Source organism: Halichoerus grypus, chromosome 3, assembly GCF_964656455.1.
Source record: "Halichoerus grypus chromosome 3, mHalGry1.hap1.1, whole genome shotgun sequence".
Taxonomy (NCBI): Eukaryota; Metazoa; Chordata; class Mammalia; order Carnivora; family Phocidae; genus Halichoerus; species Halichoerus grypus.
The window spans coordinates 128,673,918-128,693,923 of record NC_135714.1 but is presented as its reverse complement, the minus strand read 5'-3'; the positions used below and the strand labels follow the sequence as shown (position 1 = coordinate 128,693,923).

The 20,006-nt window shown below is 33.2% G+C and overlaps 1 protein-coding gene across 4 annotated transcripts in view; it reads left to right on the top strand.

The window, feature by feature from the left end:
• The window catches only part of LRBA (LPS responsive beige-like anchor protein), a 764,390-nt gene that overhangs the window by 372,863 nt on the left and 371,521 nt on the right, over positions 1-20,006 (top strand). For all 4 annotated transcript variants that reach the window (XM_036089189.2, XM_078069304.1, XM_036089190.2 and 1 more), the window contains one exon: positions 16,900-17,066. In XM_036089189.2, coding sequence (XP_035945082.2) covers positions 16,900-17,066 — 167 coding nt within the window. The remainder of the gene's footprint in view (positions 1-16,899; positions 17,067-20,006) is intronic.

Genomic DNA, 20,006 nt, shown 5'->3' with positions numbered 1-20,006 from the left:
ATTGTGTGTCTGGTTTATTTCAGTTAGGATAATGTCCTTCAGGTTCATCCATGTTGTCGTGAATGACAGGATTTATTTTTTTAAGGCTGAATAATATTCCATTGTATATGTGTGTATGTTTATATATGTGTATATGTATATATGTGTACATGTATGTGTGTGTGTGTGTAATTTTGTTTATCCATCTGCCAATTGATACTTAGAATGTTTCTAGTATCTTGGCTATTTTAAATAATGCTGCAATGAAATGAGAGTGCAGATATATTTTAGAGATAGTAATTTATTTCTTTTGGATATAAAGAAGTGGGATTACTGGATCATAAGGTAGTTCCATTTTTAATTTTTTGAGGAACTTCCATAATGTTTTCCATAGTGGTGAATCAGTTTACATTTCACCAGCAGTGCACAAGGGTTCCCTTTTCCTCACATCCTCCCCAACACTTGATATCTCTTGTCTTCTTGCTGGTAGCCATTCTAACAGGTATGAAGTGAAATCTCATGGTTTTGATTTGCATTTTCCTGTTGATTAGTGATGGTGAGCGAGTGTCTTATCATGCACATATTGGCCACTTATATATTTTCTTTGGAAGATTGATTATGTATTTAGATCCTTTGCCCATTTATAAAAATCAGGTTATTATTTTGCTATTGAGTTATATGAGTTCCCTACATAGTTTGGATATTAACCCCTTATTGGGTATTTGGTTTGCAAATATTTTCTCCCATTCTGTAGATTGCCTTTTCATTTTGTTTATTGTTTGCTTTGTAGAAAGTTTTTAGTTTCATGTGGTCCCACTTGTTTGTTTTTGCTTTTGTTGCCTGTGCTTTTGGTGTTAAATGTGAAAAACCATTGCCAAGATCAGTGTCAAAGAGCTTCTCCCCTGTTTTCTTCAAGGAGTTTTATGCTTTCAGGTCTCATGTTTAAATAATTCATTTTGAGTTGTTTTTATGTATGGTGCTTAAGATAAGGGTACAGTTTCATTCTTTTGCATGTGGATATTCAGTTTGCCAATGTTTTTGTTACTAGCATTTAATGATGTATAAAGTCAGAGAATTTAAATCTCTGGTAATTATTTGCTGAACTTACAGTATGGTGGTGGTTATATATGTACTGCAGTAAAGTTTTCCAAGGGTTAAGACTTGCTTTTTGATTTGATAAGTAAAAAACCCTCTAAATATCCTACGATCAACTTTTTCTTTTGCTGAAGAGGTCTTTAGTTTTTAGCTTTTATTTTATGAGACTTAGGGTATTAATTTAAAATATTTAATTACATGTGAACTATAAAGCTATTACTATAATCTGCAGTGTATGATAGAAAACACAGATTTGGGATTTGTCAGAACTAGGATTCAGTTCTGGTTCAGCCACTAATTAACTATGTAGTATATTGGACCAGATATTTAAATTCTTTGTAATATGGGAGTCCTTAAAGGTCATTAAGTATAACCCCAAATCTGGGGCTTATAATTTGTTTGGTCCAGCCCCAAAGATGGGTACTAAATAGCAGTATTATTTATTAGAGTTTCACCTATGTAATCTTGAAATTTTCCTTCATTCACTTAATTAAAAATAAATTTACAGTTGATCCTTGAACAACATGGGTTTGAACTGTGTGGGTCCACTTAAACCCACCTTTGGTTTTTAGGGGTTGAGTTGTTTGAGTTCTTTATGTTTTAGATATTAACCCCTTATTGGACATCATTTGCAAATACATTCTCCCATTGAGTAGGTTGCCTTTTTGTTTTATTGGTGGTTTTCTTCTTAGTGCAGAAGCTTCTTATTTTGATATAATTCCAATTATTTATTTTTGCTTTTGTTAACCTTGCCTGAGGAGACAGATCCAAAAAATACTAAGACTCGTGTCCAAGGGTTTACTGCGTATGTTTTATTTTAGGAGTGTTAATGGTTTCAAGTCTCATGTGTAAGTCTTTAATGTGTCTTGAGTTTTTCTTTATGGTGTAAGAAAATGTTCCAGTTTCATTCTTTTGCATGTAGTTGTGGTTTTCCCAAAACCAACTATTGAAGAGACTTTTTTCCATTGTATATTCTTGGCTCCATCATAGATGAACTGGTGATATAAACATGGGTTCATTTCTGGTCTCTCTGTTTTATTTCATTGATTTGTGTTTCTGCATTTGTGTCATTGCCATAGTATGTTGATTGGTATACCTTTGCAGAATAGTTTGAAATCTGGGATTGTGATATCTCCAGCTGTGTTCCTTTTTTTCTCAACATTTCTCTGGCTATTCAGGGTCTTTTTTTAGTTGTATACAAATCTAAGTGTTTTTGTTCTAGTTCTGTGAAAAATACTATTAGTATTTTGATAAGGATGCATTGAATCTGTAAATTGCTTTGAGTAGTATGCACATTTTAACAATATTAATACTTAGAATCCATGAGCATGGTATATCTTTCCATTTATTTGTATCATTTTTCATTCACTTTTGTAGAAGATTTTTGAAACTAAACCTTAAATTTATGTTCTTTCTGTTTATTTTGCTCTTTTATACTGACTTGCTATATTTGTTGTCATGTGCATGTAAAATTGGTAGAGTACAAAATAAGTCTGAGCTGTTTAATAATTGGTTGAATTACAACTTTTTTTTACACATTTGTCTAGTTTATCTTGTATTCCCATTGCTTAATTGAATTCCCCATTTGTCTTTCATTTAGTGGTTGAAATTCAGTACAAATGAAATACTATGATATTGTTTTTTCTATTTATTTATTTATTTATTTATTTATGAATGAATGAGAGAGAGAGAACACAAGCAGGGGTGGAGGGGCATAGGGAGAAGGAGAGAGAGAATCTTAAGCAGGCTCCATGCTCAGTGCAGAACTCGACATGGGGCTCGATCTCACAACCCTGAGATCATGACCTCAGCTGAAATCAAGAGTCGGACACTTGGGGTGCCTGGGTGGCTCAGTTGTTAAGCATCTGCCTTTGGCTCAGGTCATGTTCCCAGGGTCCTGGGATCAAGCCCCGCATCAGGCTCCCTGCTCCGCGGATAGCCTGCTTCTCCCTCTCCAACTCCCCCTGTTTGTGTTCCCTCTCTTGCTATGTCTTTCTCTGTCAAATAAATAAATAAAATCTTAAAAAAAAAATAAAAAAGAGTTGGACACTTAACCGACTGTGCCACCCAGGCACCCCTTCTTTTTCTAACTTTTAAAGTAAACCTGTAATTATGAGGCAATGCAAAGTATTTTTTAGTTCAAACTCCTATTTATGCTTTCCTGTTTGTCATCTTTCTTCTTCTTCTTTTAACTTTATCCTCCTTTTTTTTTTTTTTTTGCTTTTATTTGGCCCTCTCATCTTAAAAAGTGTGAGACTCATGGTCTAAGTTAAAGATAACTTTTTTGAATCTAAAAATGATTTTTAAAATTTTTTATTGTTATGTTAATCACCATACATTACATCATTAGCTTTTGATGTAGTGTTCCATGATTCATTGTTTGTGTATAACACCCAGTGCTCCATGAAGAACGTGCCCTCTTTAATACCCATCACCAGGCTAACCCATCCTCCCACTCCCCTCCCCTCTAGAACCCTCAGTTTGTTTTTCAGAGTCCATAGTCTCTCATGGTTCATCTCCCCCTCCCGATTTCCCCCCCTTCATTCTTCCCCTCCTGCTATCTTCTTCTTCTTCTTTTTTTTTTTTTTTTTTTAACATATATTGTATTATTTGTTTCAGAGGTACGGACCTGTGATTCAACAGTCTTGAATCTAAGAATGATATCATTCTGTTTCCTGTGATGATTCTGTGTTAGTAGTGATTAATGCACCACATTGTCTTGCCACATTTCTTTCTTGAAGTATCCTTTGCATGATTAGTTTTGTCATTTTGTGAAGAGATGGCTAATTAATGTATCTTGAGCCATCATAGCTTAATAGCAAAGCATTAGAATGATATTTCTCACCTCAGTTATGGTCTTTATATGCATTATGGTTTTGGACATCTTTCTAAAGCTCTTTATTTCTTCAGTAAGACAGGAACAGGGAAGTGGTAATCTTAACAATACATATTTTTTAATTGTAGCTTTTGTATTATTTTCTTTGCCTGAGATAAATTTTTTGATAAATAATCATGAAAGTGATAAAATACTAGCATAATTAACTAAGGAGAATTATAGTCCTTGTAAATGTCCAAATCACTATATTGTAGCAACTGGCCGATGAGACCATTTGATTATTATGATGCAGTTAAGATAGCTCTCACTTTCCAATAAGATAACCTAGTGCCTTAACCTTGGCTCTGTCATTTACTTGCTGTGTGAACTGAGGCACCATTGCTTCATCTTGAAATCAGGGTAATAATGGTGCCTACCTATAGTAATTTTGTGATGAGTAGATGGGATTTGATAAATGTAGAGTGCCTATTACTGTAAGTTCATATTAAGTGTTCAACAGCATAGCTAGTGTTGTCAGTATCAAAGGTAGAGCATTTTTCTATTCTAAGTAATCTCTGGGAATATCCAAGGAATGCTTACATGTCCCACAGTCATCTGGAACTGTCATCTCTGCCATAAGGCCTTGATCCAGGCTACTGCTCTGTTAGAGTCCTGAAGGTTACCTCTTATTATCAGACAAGTGGCTATTCTAGGAATTAGCTCCTGTTTTCTTATCCTTTTGCTCAATATATGGACATAGACTTTTCCTTTCTCATTTATAAGCTTAGCAGTGACAGGAGGATACCACAGTGCAGAAAAGGAAAATAAAACTCAGTAATAGATACTGTATCTCCTAGAATTCACAGGCCATGCTCCTGCCTAGGATGTTTTCTCTTGACCCTTTCTTGATCTGTTTCTCTAGCCTTGTCCCTTCGCCATCTTGCAAGGGGCTGATTCAACTCTTCCTCCTCTGACCGTATTCCTTCTTCTTAAAATACAGGCCCACCTGCCTCCAGTCTTGGAGAGACGAGAATATTGGTTGTTCTTCATTCTAAGGTTCTCCTTTTTTCTTGCCCCAGGTTAATTGATCATGTGACCATCACATTCCTTAAGGGAGAAGCCCAACCCAGTTTATCATATATGTTCTGGCATATGTTCTATACCTGAACTATGCAATCACATTTCTCAGTATATTTCCAAAGTCTGGTGTCGATTCAGTCTGAAATGCACTACTTTTAGAGATTTTTTTCAAGATGTGTTTTAGCTTGTCTCACTTTCTATTTCAGTTTCTTGATAACAGCCAGATTAAATAGCTAGGGTCACAATGTTTTCTGTGGGAAAGTTTTGTACAGACCATATGCATACTTATAGAGGGTGTAAGTATACACACATACATATTTTTAAAAATCTTGTATTTCAGAGTAATTTGTGAAACTAAAGGAGTTGTCATTTTTGGGGCAGAGGAAGGCTACTTTAAGGCAATGTTTCTGCTGTGGGTTGAAAATCTTAAATAATGCTTCTCTAACTTTTGAAAAACAGAGCCATATTGCTGGGCAGTCCATTAAAGGTGGGAAGCTAGAAAAAAGCAAAGGAACTGTAACATAGGTAAAATTGAACTCATAACTGTGAGCAGCACTGATCAGTTTAAATCCAAAATGAAAAATATTTTTCTTCGTAACTTCCAATATATTCTAATAATGTAAAATATATTCTTGATAGAAGACTAGACCTCTTAATGCTATTGAAAAATCTCTTATAAGAAAAGATCTGAATATATTTTTATGAATACATCAAGTCTCTGTTTAAGCTTTCAATTTATAATATGTCCTGCCGGTCTTAACCGTTGACCAAATCATGTGTTAGTGTAAAAATTGCCTTTTCTTAGTGAATTTTAAAGATAGAGAAGAAAGTAGCTAACTTAAAAGTCTTCATTGTGTATTTTATACACTTATCACTTAAAAATTGCTCACATGAAATTAGAATTTTGGCTTTTGTTATTTCTGGGTTATTAGTGTGCAAAGTAAAGCTCTGATCAGTTATTTTATCATGGAAAGGAAGATGGCGGTACTTGAGTTGATGAAAATAGTTTCCTTCTATCCATCTATTATAACAGTGCTGCTTAGATGTGGTGTGCTGAGCAAACTGTATATAACTAGTCCACAAAGAGATAAGTACAGAAATTGAATAAGTATTAAGGAACTTTTATAGCTTGAATGTCTGGCTTTGTCAGAATATTTTTAAAAGTGTCATTTTTTTAAATAAAAGTAAAAATAAAAACTGGTTCTCTACTATAGATAGTTTGAGAACAGTACCTAAAAGCCAGTTCTTACTCAGTTGTGTCATTTTGAATTAGTCTATGTTAGCAATACATTTGAATAAAAGCTTAGAGCAGTCTAACAGTATTCAACTAAGTGATATAGTTAACTATGTGTTAAATGATTTATATAAACCTTTGGGGAAAATTTTCTTTTGAAGGAAATAGGAAAAAGATATAGGCACCCAAGCTCTTTTAGGGTTCCTAAATCCAATTCTAAAGTGGAAGTGGGGGGTCCACCCCCCCAGCACCAAGCAATTATCAGATATGAGGGTGTCCAAGAATTCAACTCAGATCTGACATGACACTGAGTACCCAGAAATAACATCAGATTCCACAGGTTAAGGGTTCAGTTATATAAGACTGCTTCCCACTCTCTACTTCAGATCCAAGCCCCAGGCTGTTACCTGTGCTTCTGACTGACTACATATTGGAGGTTCCAAATGGCCCCTTTTTAGGTTTGATTAATTTGCTAGAGTGGCTCACAGAACATAGGGAAACACTTACATATGTTTACCAGTTTATTAAAGGATATGATAAAGGATATGAATCAACAGCCAGACGAAGAGATACATAGGGTGAGGTCCTGAACAAAGCAGCTTCAGTGCTTGTGAAGGTTGGGGCTTGGCGTGGTGACATGTGGAAGCCATCTGGCTCCTCAAGCCTAGAAGCTCTCCAAAAGAGACCAAAAAGCTGTACTTTTGGGTTTGTATGGAGGCTTCATTTTATAATCATGTTTGACTAAGTTATTGGCCATTGGCTGATTCAATCTTCATCCCCTTTCCACTTCCAAGAAGTCAGGGGAGGGGTGGGAACTGAAAATTGCCAACCCTTTAATCACATGGTTGGTCTTCCTGGCAGTCAGTCCCCACCCTTCGGTGGGGGTCCAGAAGTCACCTCATTAACGTAACAAAAGACACCTTTATAACTCTCAACACTTAAGAAATTCCAGGGATTTTGGGAGCTGTAAGCCAGGAGATATGGATGAAGACCAAATATGTATTGTGGTCATCTGAATGACCAGATATACATGTCTTACGAATTACAATATTGCACAAGGAAAATATAAGCAAGTGTATATTAGGAGATTTAAAAAGAGAGGGCTGTGTTAATTACGTGTCTTATTCTTTTATTCTTTTTAAAAAGTTATTTATTGGGGTGCCCAGGTGGCTCAGTCGAGCATCAGACTCTTGGTTTTGGCTCAGGTCATGATCTCTCGTGGTCATAAGATTGAGCTCATATTGGGTTCCACACTAGGTGGGGAGTCTGCTTGAGATTCTCTCTCCTCCCTCTGTCCCTCCCCCTGCCCCCGCTTGCCCACTTTCTCTCTCTCAAATAAATAAATCTTTTAAAAAATAAAAAGGTATTTATTTGAGCTTGTTCTCTTATTTTCATTGCCTCTTTATTTTGCTGTGTTTTATATTTTCTATCTTAAGCCCTGTTACTTAGCCTTTCATTTCTCTGTAAAACTCTCTCAGATTCTAAATAGTTCTTTCTTGCTCCTCCCAAATATACTATATATACCTCTCTTAGCAATTTTCTCATATTGTAATTATTTTTAATCCCTTGTTTCTCAGCTACAGTGAGCTACTGGAAGAAAGGGACTGTTTGCTGTGTAATTTGTTCACTTCATGACTAAGCCTATAATAAATGTTAGGTGTTACTATATGCCTGGCAAGTTCTGATTGTTTCATGTCTATTCTTATTTGATCCTTCCCCAAAACAGATCATGTTATATCCTTTTTTTATGTGAGGAGACTGAAGCACAAGGGTTTAAATAACTTGACTAAGCATGAATATATCAGAGCCAGGACTTAAATTCAAGTTGTCTGACTCTAGAATCTGTGTTCTAAACCACAGTGTTAAATATGTAATTTACAAGAATGAATCATTTTTTTGTCTTTTTAGTTTTTTCATGTTTGTTCTTAAAATACTTTAACTTGAAATTTAAGTGTAAGTCTTACCTATTTGTAGTAGTGTATTTAATCATATTAGTGTAATTACAAGCAAGAGACCCTAGTTTTGTATGCTTAAAAAAATTTGATTAGGTAATTATGTTGAGTTAAAAGGTGATAGAACTTGCTTAACATCATCTAGCTCTTGTGCAGATTAGCAAAAAGACATTGAAACTCTTTAATTTTTCTCCATGTGTGTATGTATTTATAATTATATAATTTTTTGTGATATATTTCTCATATTATGATTTTCAAAAACATAATTACTTGGGTTTAATCCTGTTTAAATTCCATGTTAATTTTATTGATCACAGGTAATAACCACATTTTACTTTATTTACTTACTGGTATATGTATATGCAGGCATTATATGAAATTAGTTTGTCTATTTGGAAGGTGTTTTGTTATTTACCTAAAAATTTTGTGATTTTTTTTTATTATGAATAACTCTAATGAAGTAATGAAATAAAATAATTGAATAAAAACAATACTATGTGTGGATTTGAAACATAAGTGGAAACTGTAGCCCTCTTAGTGTTGACTTGCTTTTACAAATGTCTTGTAAAAGCATTTTAAAACAAGTTTTTATTATCAGAAGTCTAAAATAAAAAATTAAAACCTATATTAATCTCCAAATTATTTTAAAATATTGTTTGAAGACTGCAGTTTGTGGAGATAAGAACCCAACACATTTTATCCAGTCCACTAAAACAATAAGAAATCGTAGAGATACTTTGATAAGTGTTCTGCCTGTTTTAACCTTGAATGCTATTATCGGGGGGGATGATGCTGTATCTGTTTCATTGGCTTAGGCTTTTTCATGCTGAGAGAAATCAATACTTTGAGGCGTTGGATGACAGAGGAATCACTTCAGAATTAAAGGTGGCTGTCACACATTGTCATTGGTTGACTTTCGCTTGCTGTTGAGGTTTTTAAGCATTCATTTTTCTAAGTCTTTTTCAGGAGTCTTTGTAAGATTCCTGTGGATAACTTTTTTTTTTTTTTAACCATTAGACTTTAAATCTGAGTTAAGGGATTAAGTACAAAGACCTCCAAAAGTCAAATATTGAAAAGCTTCTTTACTTATCCCTTACGTGATTTCCCTTTTACCTGGTTTCCAATGAGATAAGTAATTGGTAGTGTGAGAGATTTTGAGGCAAATTGGGAATTAAGGTAGTACACTTAAAGGTGTTTACTGGAAGGTATGTTTAGTTAAATAAAAATATAATACCCTATGTGTAGCCATGAGAAAGAAAGAAGGTAGAACTGGATCTCCTGACATGGAAGGAGTAGTTTGAGTCCATTTATATGGGAACTATATCTTATTAATAGTGATTACAGGGGCGTCTGGGTGGCTCAGTCATTAAGCCTCTGCCTTTGGCTCAGGTTATGATCCCAGGGTCCTGGGATCGAGCCCCACATCGGGCTCCCTGCTTCACAGGAAGCGTGCTTCTCCCTCCCCTACTCCCTCTGCTTGTGTTCCCTCTCTCACTGTGTCTCTCTCTGTCGAATAAATTAAATCTTAAAAAAAAAAAAAGTAGTGATTACCCCTGTAGAAAACAACTAGCCAGCCAGGGAGGAGGTAGAAGGGAGAACTTTCTTTTTATTTCATATGTCATTACTTTTTTATTTTTAGAAACAAGTACATGTTTCTTTAAAAAAAAGTTTAAAATACAAAACTTGTAAAACCAGTACACTTCAATTGTTTAATATTAAAGGCTTATATAATATTTTTAAGAGTTTAGCCTTGGAACTTTTTAACTGGCATTTTTTAAATTTCACAATAATATGCAGACTTAATGAAAATTTGCTTTATAATGTTTCTCATAAAGCATATTGAAACTTAACTCTAGAAACAGTGTGCATTTAACATTATTAATTTACTTCCTTTTCTTGATACTGAAAGTGGTTCTGAGAAGCCCTTTATGTGTGTCTATCCAGTCATAACCCCTTTTTGCCTGTAAGCTAAATATTGTTCTGATTTTTATGGAATGACTTTTTTGCTTTTGTTTTTCCATTCAATGCTTAAATGTGTTTCTTTTATTATTATAATTTCTTTAGCAGTTTTTGAGCTTTATATAAATGGAATCATAAAGTATGTGTTTTGATCTGGCATTATTAGTTCAACATTATTTTTGTGAAATTTGTTCAATTTGTTATATTTTCCTCTTTCATTTTCAGTGCTGTATGCCATACTATTACATGAATAGATGATAGTTTTTCATAATCTTTCTACTGCTGATAGGTAATTAGGTTGTTTCCAGTTTTTAACTATTATGAATAGTGTGGTTTTGGCAATTTACAAGTCTTTTGGTGTACATGCTTATGCATTTCTGTAGGGTAGGCTTACTTGACTCTAAAGTATTTATCTTTTCAATTTTAATAGATATTGCCATAGTGTCTTGCAAAGGTGTGTATCATTCCCAGTATCTGAGCATAGCTGTTCCCATACTCCACGTTGTCATAAAAAATTGATCAATGCTTTTTATTAATTAGTATTCTAGTAGTTGTGTAGTGGTAACTTCATTGTGTTTTTATTTGAATTTTATTTACAAATGAAGCTGTATATCTTTTCTCCTGCTTGTTATATATATTTTTTTTAAGTTTTTTTTTTGCAGTACTTGTTTGTCTCTTATCCAGTTTCTTATTGGTTATCTGTTTTTTTTTTTTTTTAAAGATTTTATTTATTTATCTGAGAGAGAGAGAATGAGAGAGAGCACATGAGAGGGGGGAGGGTCAGAGGGAGAAGCAGACTCCCTGCCGAGCAGGGAGCCCGATGCGGGACTCGATCCAGGGACTCCAGGATCATGACCTGAGCTGAAGGCAGTCGCTTAACCAACTGAGCCACCCAGGTGCCCTTGGTTATCTGTTTTTTCTTTATTGATTTGTGGAGGATATTTACCTATTTGGTATATGAGTAGATTTTTTTGATATGAATATTTTAACTACTTTCTTCCCTGTCAGTACCTTGCCTATTCATTTTTTAAAAACTTCTTAAATAAACTTTATTAAAATATAGTATGTGTATAATAAAACACATCCCTTTTAGACATATAGTTTAATGATATTTGACAGGTGTATACACTTACGTAACTGTCATAGTCAAGTTACAGAAAATTTCGGTCATCTCAGAGAATTCCCTTGTGATTCATTGTGGTCAGTTCCTCTTCACATATATACACCCAAGCCCTGACAACTGCTCATCTGGTTTTTGTTATTGTAGATGGTTTTGCATACTATACAACTTCATATAAGTGGAGTTATATAGTAGGTACTCTGATGTCTGGATTCTTTTGGTCACCGTACACTTTTTGATATTCATCCACATTGTGTATATCACTCATTTGTTTCTTTTTATTACTGAGTAGTATTAATACTTTATCCATTCATGTATAGGTGGATATTGGGTCATTTCCAGTGTTTGGCTCTTAAAGCACTATGGGAATTTTCATGCAATATAGTTTTGTGAAAATATGTTCTTCTTTTTGAGGAAATACATAGGAGTGGAATTGCTAGGTGCTGTTGTAAGTATATTTTTAAACTTAAAAGAAACTGCCAAACTATTTTCTAAAGTAGTTGTAGATTTTACACTCTAACCAGCTGGGTAGTAATGAGAATTCCATTTGCTCCACATTATTGCCAATATTTGATACTGTCTGTCTTTTAAAGTTTAGCCCTTCTCCTGGGTATATAGTGATAGTTTATTGTGGTCTTTATTTGAATTTCCTGTTAACTAAGTATCTTCTCATGTACTTATTAGTCATTTGTATATCTTTTGTGAAGTGTCCGTTCAAATCCTTTGCCCATTATTTTATGAGACTGACGCGCTGCCCACTGCGCTAAGAAGGCGGTCTTTGCCCATTATTTTAAATTGGTTTGTTTGCCTTATTAATTCATGAGAGTTCTATATCTTATAGGAAAATTGTTAGACGTATGGTGAATATTTTGTCCCAATTTGTGGCTTATCTTTTCATTTTCTAAATGGTACCTTTTAAAGAAGATTTTATAAACTTTGGTATAGTTTAATACATCAGTTTCTTTATGGTTATGAATTTCTTTTATGGTTCCTTTTATGTCTAAGAATTTTAATGTAAGAATTTTCTGCCTACCCCAGGGTCATAAGATTTTCTGCTATGTTTTCTTCTAGAAGTGTTACAGTTTTTATATCTAGATCTTTGGTTCATTTTGAATCAAACATTTTGTTTATGGTATGAAGGGAAGACAAGTTTCTTTCTTTTTTTTCCCCTGTGAGTGGCCAGACGTTTTAGTACCAGTTGTGGAAAAGATATTCTTTCTTCATTTAACAACTCAAACTCTTCTCATTTTCAGATTTTATAACATTATTCAAACAATTAAATTCTGCAATTTTCTTTTTCTTATGTAAAACTGTTTTGTCATTGTTTTGTTATATACATACATACATACATACATACATATATATATATATATATATATATATATATATGCTTGAGAATCAGCTTGTCAATATCCATAAGAAAGGCTGCTAATTTTTTATTTTTACTTTTTATTTATTTTTTTTTAAGGGGGCTCCACGCGTGGAGCCCAACACGGCTTGAACTCACAACCCTGAGATCAAGACCTGAGCTGAGATCAAGAGTCAGATGCTTAACTGACTGAGCCATGCAGGCATCCCAAGGCTGCTAACTTTTTAATTAAGATTGTGTTGAATATGAAAATAATACTATTTACAATAGCGTTAAAATACAAAATAAATTTAAAAATATACAAAGCTATACAATGAAACTTTTATAAAACACTGCTAACAGAAATTAAAGAAAACTAAGTAAGTGGAGAAATAGACAATGTTTACAGATTTTTATTTTATTTTATTTTATTTTTAATTTTGTTTTTCAAGATTTTATTTATTCATTCAAGACACAGAGAGAGAGAGAGAGCACGAGCAGGGGGAGAGGCAGAGGGAGAAGCAGGCTCCCTGCTGAGCCAGGAGCTGGACATGGGGCTCGATCCCAGGACGCTGGGATCATGAGCCGAGCTGAAGGCAGAGGCTTAACCATCTGAGCCACCCAGGCGCCCCTGTTTACAGATTTTAAAACTCCATATTATCAGAATACCTACTCTCTTCAAATTGATTTTATAGATCTATAAAATCTATTTTGTCTATTTCTCCACTTAGTTTTCTTTAATTTCTGTTAGCAGTGTTTTATAAAAGTTTCATTGTATAGCTTTGTATATTTTTAAATTTATTTTATATTTTAATGCTATTGTAAATAGTATTATTTTCATTTTCCAGTTGGTTATTGTCAGTATATGGACATACAATTAATTTTTAATATATTGACCTTGTAGCCAAGAAACTTGTCGACTTACAAGTTTTGGTAGTTTTTCCAGAACCTTTAGGAGTATTACGTACATGAACATATCTACAAATAAATACTGTGTTATTTCTTCTTTTCCAAACTGTCTTTTTATTTCTTCTTTTTATCTCTTTTTTGAACTGTTTAGGACCCTGTTACAATATTGAATGGAAGTCATGAGAGAGAGGACATACTTGTTTTATCCCCAATTTTAATTAAATGATTTTCATAGATGTGCTTCCCTTAAAAAGTCTCTTTCTGTTACTAGTTTGTGGAGTGTCTTTTTGTTTTTTTTTAAATCACTAAATGCTTCTGAGTGTTGTAAAATGCTTTAAAAAAAAAAAAACAACTATTGAGGTTATATGTTTTTATCCTTTTTTTGTTATATGATGACTTAGAGTGATTGATATTCAAATATTAAATCAACCTTGCATTCCATGGATAAAGTCTTCATCATGATGTATACTTTATTTTGTGTATAGCTGAATGCTAATGTTTTGTTATGGATTTTGTGTTTATTTATCCAAATTATATTAGTTTCTAGTTTTCTATTCCTGTAATGTAAATGGCATTGTATTCCTCAGCTTCTATCACGTGAAAAGAGTTTAAGGTTTGTATTATTTCTTCCTTAAATATTTAATATTTTATAATATAACATGTGAAGATATACATTTTTGTTTAAATTTGTCTCATCCAATTGGCACAAATTTTTCTGATTTTCATTGTGCTTTTATCTTTGATCCATAAGTTATTTGGAGTTGAACTGCTTAATTTTCAATTATTTTAGAACTTTTCAGATATTTTTTTCAGTCTATATATTCTGCTAAAGAATCAAGAGGACCTCTGTTTGTATTTCTAACTTTCTCAATAATTTTCTCTTCTCTTGTAGTTTGTCCTTCAAATTTCTATCTTACCTTCTCAATAGACATCTTTAAATTTGTTTCACATACAAAGGCTATAGGAGAGATGTATTTCCTAAGTCTTGAAAATGTCTCAAGGATAGATATTTGGGGAATAGCATAAAATCTGAGTGTGTCTGGCATATAGGATTCATAGGCAGACATATTGAAAGATAATATACCACATTGCTGAATTATAGAGGGACACAAGGTCTTAGCTAGTAAAATTTGGTCCTAATTGTTCATTATTTTAGATAATCACATACTTTTTAAAGTGTAGGGTATATAAATGTATCTGTGCAATGCCAAAATAAATTCTTCTTGAAGTAATTCTGGGACTGTTTGTAAGAGGGCAATTATAAGATTATTTCAAGAACTGAATTGTGAACTAATAATGATCTGTTTTAGGGCAGTGGTAAGAGTGATAAGTGGTAAGAGGTAACTGAGTTTTGCTGAAATGGTATGATGAGATATGAAAAGAGTGAAAATTGAGAGGTCACAAATGACAGATGTATAATAGCTGGGATAAAGATGGTAATTACAGTTTTGTACATTTTGAATTTTAGGTACTTATTGGATAATTGGAGATTATCCTACAGATAGAAATATGGGCCCAGAGTTCAGGGTAACAGCTGTGGCAGATATGAAAAATTTGAAAGATAGATCTAAATTGATAATAGGAGATAACGTGGGAGTGAATGATATTGCCAGGGGACATTTGGCAAAGCCTTAAGGAAATGCCAGCATTTCATAATGAGGAATAATAAAGGAAAAAGGTTGACCATCAAGAAGGGAGCGATGACAGGAGGATACTTGAGGAATCTCCTTCATTTTAAGTTCACTCCTCTGAGCTTTCATGCAAAGGACAAATAGTAAAGTTAGGTAGAGATAGAGCATCTGGAAGGAAAGACCACCAAATATGATACTGTTTTTATGTCTTCATTTACATTTAAAGAGCTGGAATAGTCACTTGAATTATAAATGGCCAGTCTAAATTGTTTGTCTTCAGTTATCACTTTATCTGCAAGTAAGTGAATTTCTTTTAAGATGTAGGTTTGTCTTATATTTATTAATTCTATGGTAATAAGTCTTAAATTTCTTTAGCAATAATCAAATGTATCTGAGTTGTTAGTTCCCAAGATGTCTACTTCTTTTCTTTTTAGATTCAGGTATTTTTGTTAAGATTCAAATATTTTTGTGGTCATTGTTGTGATGTCACCTAGTTTATGTGTTGCTTAAAATAGGAAAACAGAAAAGTTGATGTAAAGTAAAGTTGAGTGAAAATATTAGACCTGGCCCTTGATTTTATTGATAGGTGAGTAGGGTTTCTTGGGGTACCTCCACTCAACCTTCAACCACAAGCACATACACATATTGCAAATATATACTCCACCAATAAGTAACATGCATTTGATCTTGAAGCAAATATTCTTCATCTCTTGTTCACTTTGATATGTCATACATATGATATGTCATACATAGAATATATTATTGGTTTTTAATAAGAACGTGTTCAAATTACATTTTAAAGATATTTTTAAAAATAGATACAAGTTTATTATATCTTTACAAAACATTCTTGTTTGGTTTCCTTTTATCATGTTTTAAGGTCAGAATGTGACTCTAATGTTCCACAATGAGACAGAGATTGATAATCGGGAAAGAATAGCCCTTTAATGTGATTTATATCTATAGATTTTACGTCAGATATGAAAAGTTGCTGTTTAAATTGTAAAGGAGGATCCATTAAAGAACACTTTAAGCCATTTTACTATTTAGCTTACTTTGGACTCGTCTGTTTAGAATTATGCCTTTTCAAGCAAAGTTTAATGACTTACCAAATGTTTACAAAGTAAATTTGATACAGTTAAATTTGTGTAATATTAATAAAAGAAAAAATGGGCTATTCAATGATTTTTTTTTTGCTATTTTTAATACTGTTTAATATGAATGTATATGGTGTTGGGGCAGTATAGAAGCCAGTAATTATCTAATTTTCATCAATAATTTTAATTTCCTCTTATCAGGTGAGGTTAGACAAAGCAGATTATGGATATAGTAGGTAATGTTGAAGGTATAAACATCCTTCCTGAGTGCCTTTCCCTGAGCCAGTTTGTCAATGTGGGTATGAATATAATCCTTCTTGGTTTAGGACATTCTTACTCTAAGTCACTTGGCTGGACTGCTTTGTAGTCCGCTTCTTGCTACTTGTCACGTGGACCCCTGCATCTTCACATGATTGGCTTCTTCCAGTTATTTAGGTCTGCTTAAAAACTACTTCTGAGTGTGGGTCTTATGAATGAATTCAGAGAAATAAATTCTTGCAGGATTGTTAAACTGAGGTAGTAGATCACTAAATCTCAGTCAGTTCAGTTAATGAGGGATATAAAAATAATTTTAAAGTTTTGGTTAGTTCAATTCCTGTTAGAGATTATTTCATGGTGTGTTGTAGTTTTTTTCTCATATTTTTATAGTATTAATAGATGTTTCTTTTTTCCTATCCAAGTCACTGTGTGCCCAGTATTCAGCAGACAAACGAGAAGATGAGAAGATGTGTGATCATTTGATAAGAGCAGCTAAATATCGAGACCATGTGACAGCAACCCAACTAATCCAGAAAATTATCAACATTCTCACAGACAAGCATGGAGCCTGGGGAAATTCTGCAGTGAGGTAAAGGGAAACCTTTAGGATTTGGCCACTGATTTTCTACAGAAGGCTTAGGTTTAGATAAATAGCTCTGGATATGATCAAGGCCAGATGAAGAATGGAGTAATTTAATTTTGTATTTTATCATCTACTATGAATGAGGGGTAGAAGAAAGGGATAGGAGAAAATCAGTATGGGTACAGTTAGGGATCTTTATAGATATTTTAGTTCCCTCAACTACCTCTAAAGGAATATTCATATACTTATTCTTTTTGAAGTTAACTTTTAAGGGAAATAGTTAATGTAAGCTTTTTATTAACTCCACTTATATCTAAATTTGCACAAATACAATATTTTGAGAAACCATTCCCTATTTTACACTTTTGAGTTTTCAACACATGAATTTGAAAACATTACTATGTGTTCTTTTGAACTTCTTTGCAAATTTTAAGACTATGATAATAAAAGTGGTTAAATGCCTTCTTTAAAATTTTATTCACTATATCTTCCTCCTTTTTAGATTCTCAAAGTGAACATGCTATTTTTTATTTTAATTTCTAGAAATAAATTACCTTCTAAAGGAACTTAGACAAATTACAAAATTTAGTTTTCTTGGAATATTTTATGCTACAAATCTTCAAAACATGTTTGGGGACACCTGGCTGGCTCAGTCGGTTGAGCACCCCACTCTTGATTTCAGCTCAGGTCACAGTCTCAGGGTCATGAGCCTGCTTCCTGCTCAGTGGGGTATCTGCTTGGGATTTTCTCTCTCTCTCTCTCTCTCTCTCTCTCTCTGCCCCTCTCCACCTGGCTCTCTTTCTGTCTCTCTCAAAAATAAATCTTAAAAAAAATGTTTGACTCGTTTAAGTAATGTTAATGAAGATGTTCTATATTTTCCCATTAGAAGATATGTTTTTAATTCCTCATTTCTACATAACGTTTTCTAGAAGACAACAAAAAATGAAAATAGTAAATTGTATATTATGTATGGGTGTAACTGGTTTCCACTTGTGTTTTATGTAGCTTATGTGTCTGACACACATCTAAGTCTAGTTTTAGATATTTTCCAGTAAATAGAAAATATTTTTAAATTTTTTAAAGTCGAACTTTCAGCTGAGTAGAAATCTGCTTGTTATGGGAGTGCAACTATTCACTAATATAAAGTAGATATATCTCATGCTTATTATGAAGAATACTTAAAATGAATTACATTTCTGGATATAGCATTTTTGGTGTTTAGAAGAAGGAATGCAGGTCAGGACTTGAGGGCAAAAGGACTGAATAAAGACAGGAATAGCATTTGTTTAATTCTATTCCAGTTGATCTTAGCTGCAAGAGTGTCATGGAAATGACATGAATTACTGGCTCAGAGCTTTGGGTGCCTTATCTTACATGTAAAAGCCTATGGGTGTGTGTTTGGGGCAGGACGCAGAGGTTGTGGTGGGGGGGGTGCTATTGAGGGTTTTACAGTTTCAAGATACCTTAATGTTACAGATTTGATGTAGTCATTTTATAATCAGGCACTGAATAAATTAAGATATGATTTTGACATACAGTGCTTGTCACATATTGGGAAATCTAATATGTGTTGAATTTTTTAAAAGTATTTTTTCTTCTTAAACGGAGTTTTATGATTTTAAAATTGAAAACCCTTAGGTAACTTATGCAGAATGTTGTATTTATGCCAAGTCTGTCATTTTATGGGATCAAAATTTTTTCTAATGATATCTTTACTCTTGTAGAGCATAGTATACCTGTGCTATCAACATGAAAGCATTGTTTTTCTGCAGTGATTTTGGTGTAATAAAGTATCTTGGAGAACTAAATGGACTGTGAAATGTATTTATGTAAAAATAATTAGTGTTTCTGTAATAGAGTTGTTCAAAGGCATTAACTCTATTATTTTATATAGCAAAAAAAATTGAAGTAAATTCTGAAATTTTAATATTTCAGAAAACCCACATAAGAAAACATTTTTTACTTTTTACCTCCCGAATGGAAGCAGCTGTCAAACTGTTAGCTTTTAAATGTGTACATTTTTAATTAAGAGCAACAACAAAAGATGTCTCATCAAAAGGAAAATTAATATTAGTGTATTAATATTTTTCTCACTGTGAATCTCATAACTTACTTAGATTTTATTCAAAAGAATATTATTGCAAAGCACATTACCTCCATACTGCTCTTTCTTTTGTCATTATATTTAGTTCTGTGTCACATTCAACTGTTAGAACACCTGGCTGTTCCCTAATGCCTTTAATACAGTTATTGTAAAAAAGTTCTTTTCAGAATTAATTCCAGTTAAAGTGAACTTGTAGACCCTGGTGCTCCTTTTTAGGTAACTATGCAAAAAAATGTAGTTGATAAAATGTATGCTGGCTCACCATTCTTTGACAGTGGTTAACTATTCTCTGATTTCCCTTGTATGAAGCTTGCATAATCAGCTTGTAAATTATGGACATGGTTGTAATAAATGAGACTAACACAGTGTACTTTGTTCTTCACTTAGCATAATTCTAGAAAACATAAATGGCATTAGAGAGAAATCAGAGTCATACTGTAGCTGTAATGCATTTAACTATCCTAAGCCTGTTAAAAGAAATATGCACAATGAGCAAAATTCTAGTAAAGAGGATTAAATTATTTTAAGTGTAATTTCTTTGTGTTATATCTAAAGAATTATAGTAGCATTTTGTCTTATAAATTCAATCATATTACAATATTTAGAAATTTCATTTGTGGCATTTTTTATTTTAACCCTCCTTTGGAATCCATATAATTTGCTTGTAGCCATGGCTCTGTAGGCCTAATACTTTCCCATTAATGTCATTTATTTTGTTTCACTATTGATGGCTTTTCTAATGCCACACGATCAGTGGGCTGCAATGCTGGCAGCTGGCCTGGGATCGGCAGTGGTTTTAATAAATCACAATCAGACCCATGCCATTACATCAATATTTTTAG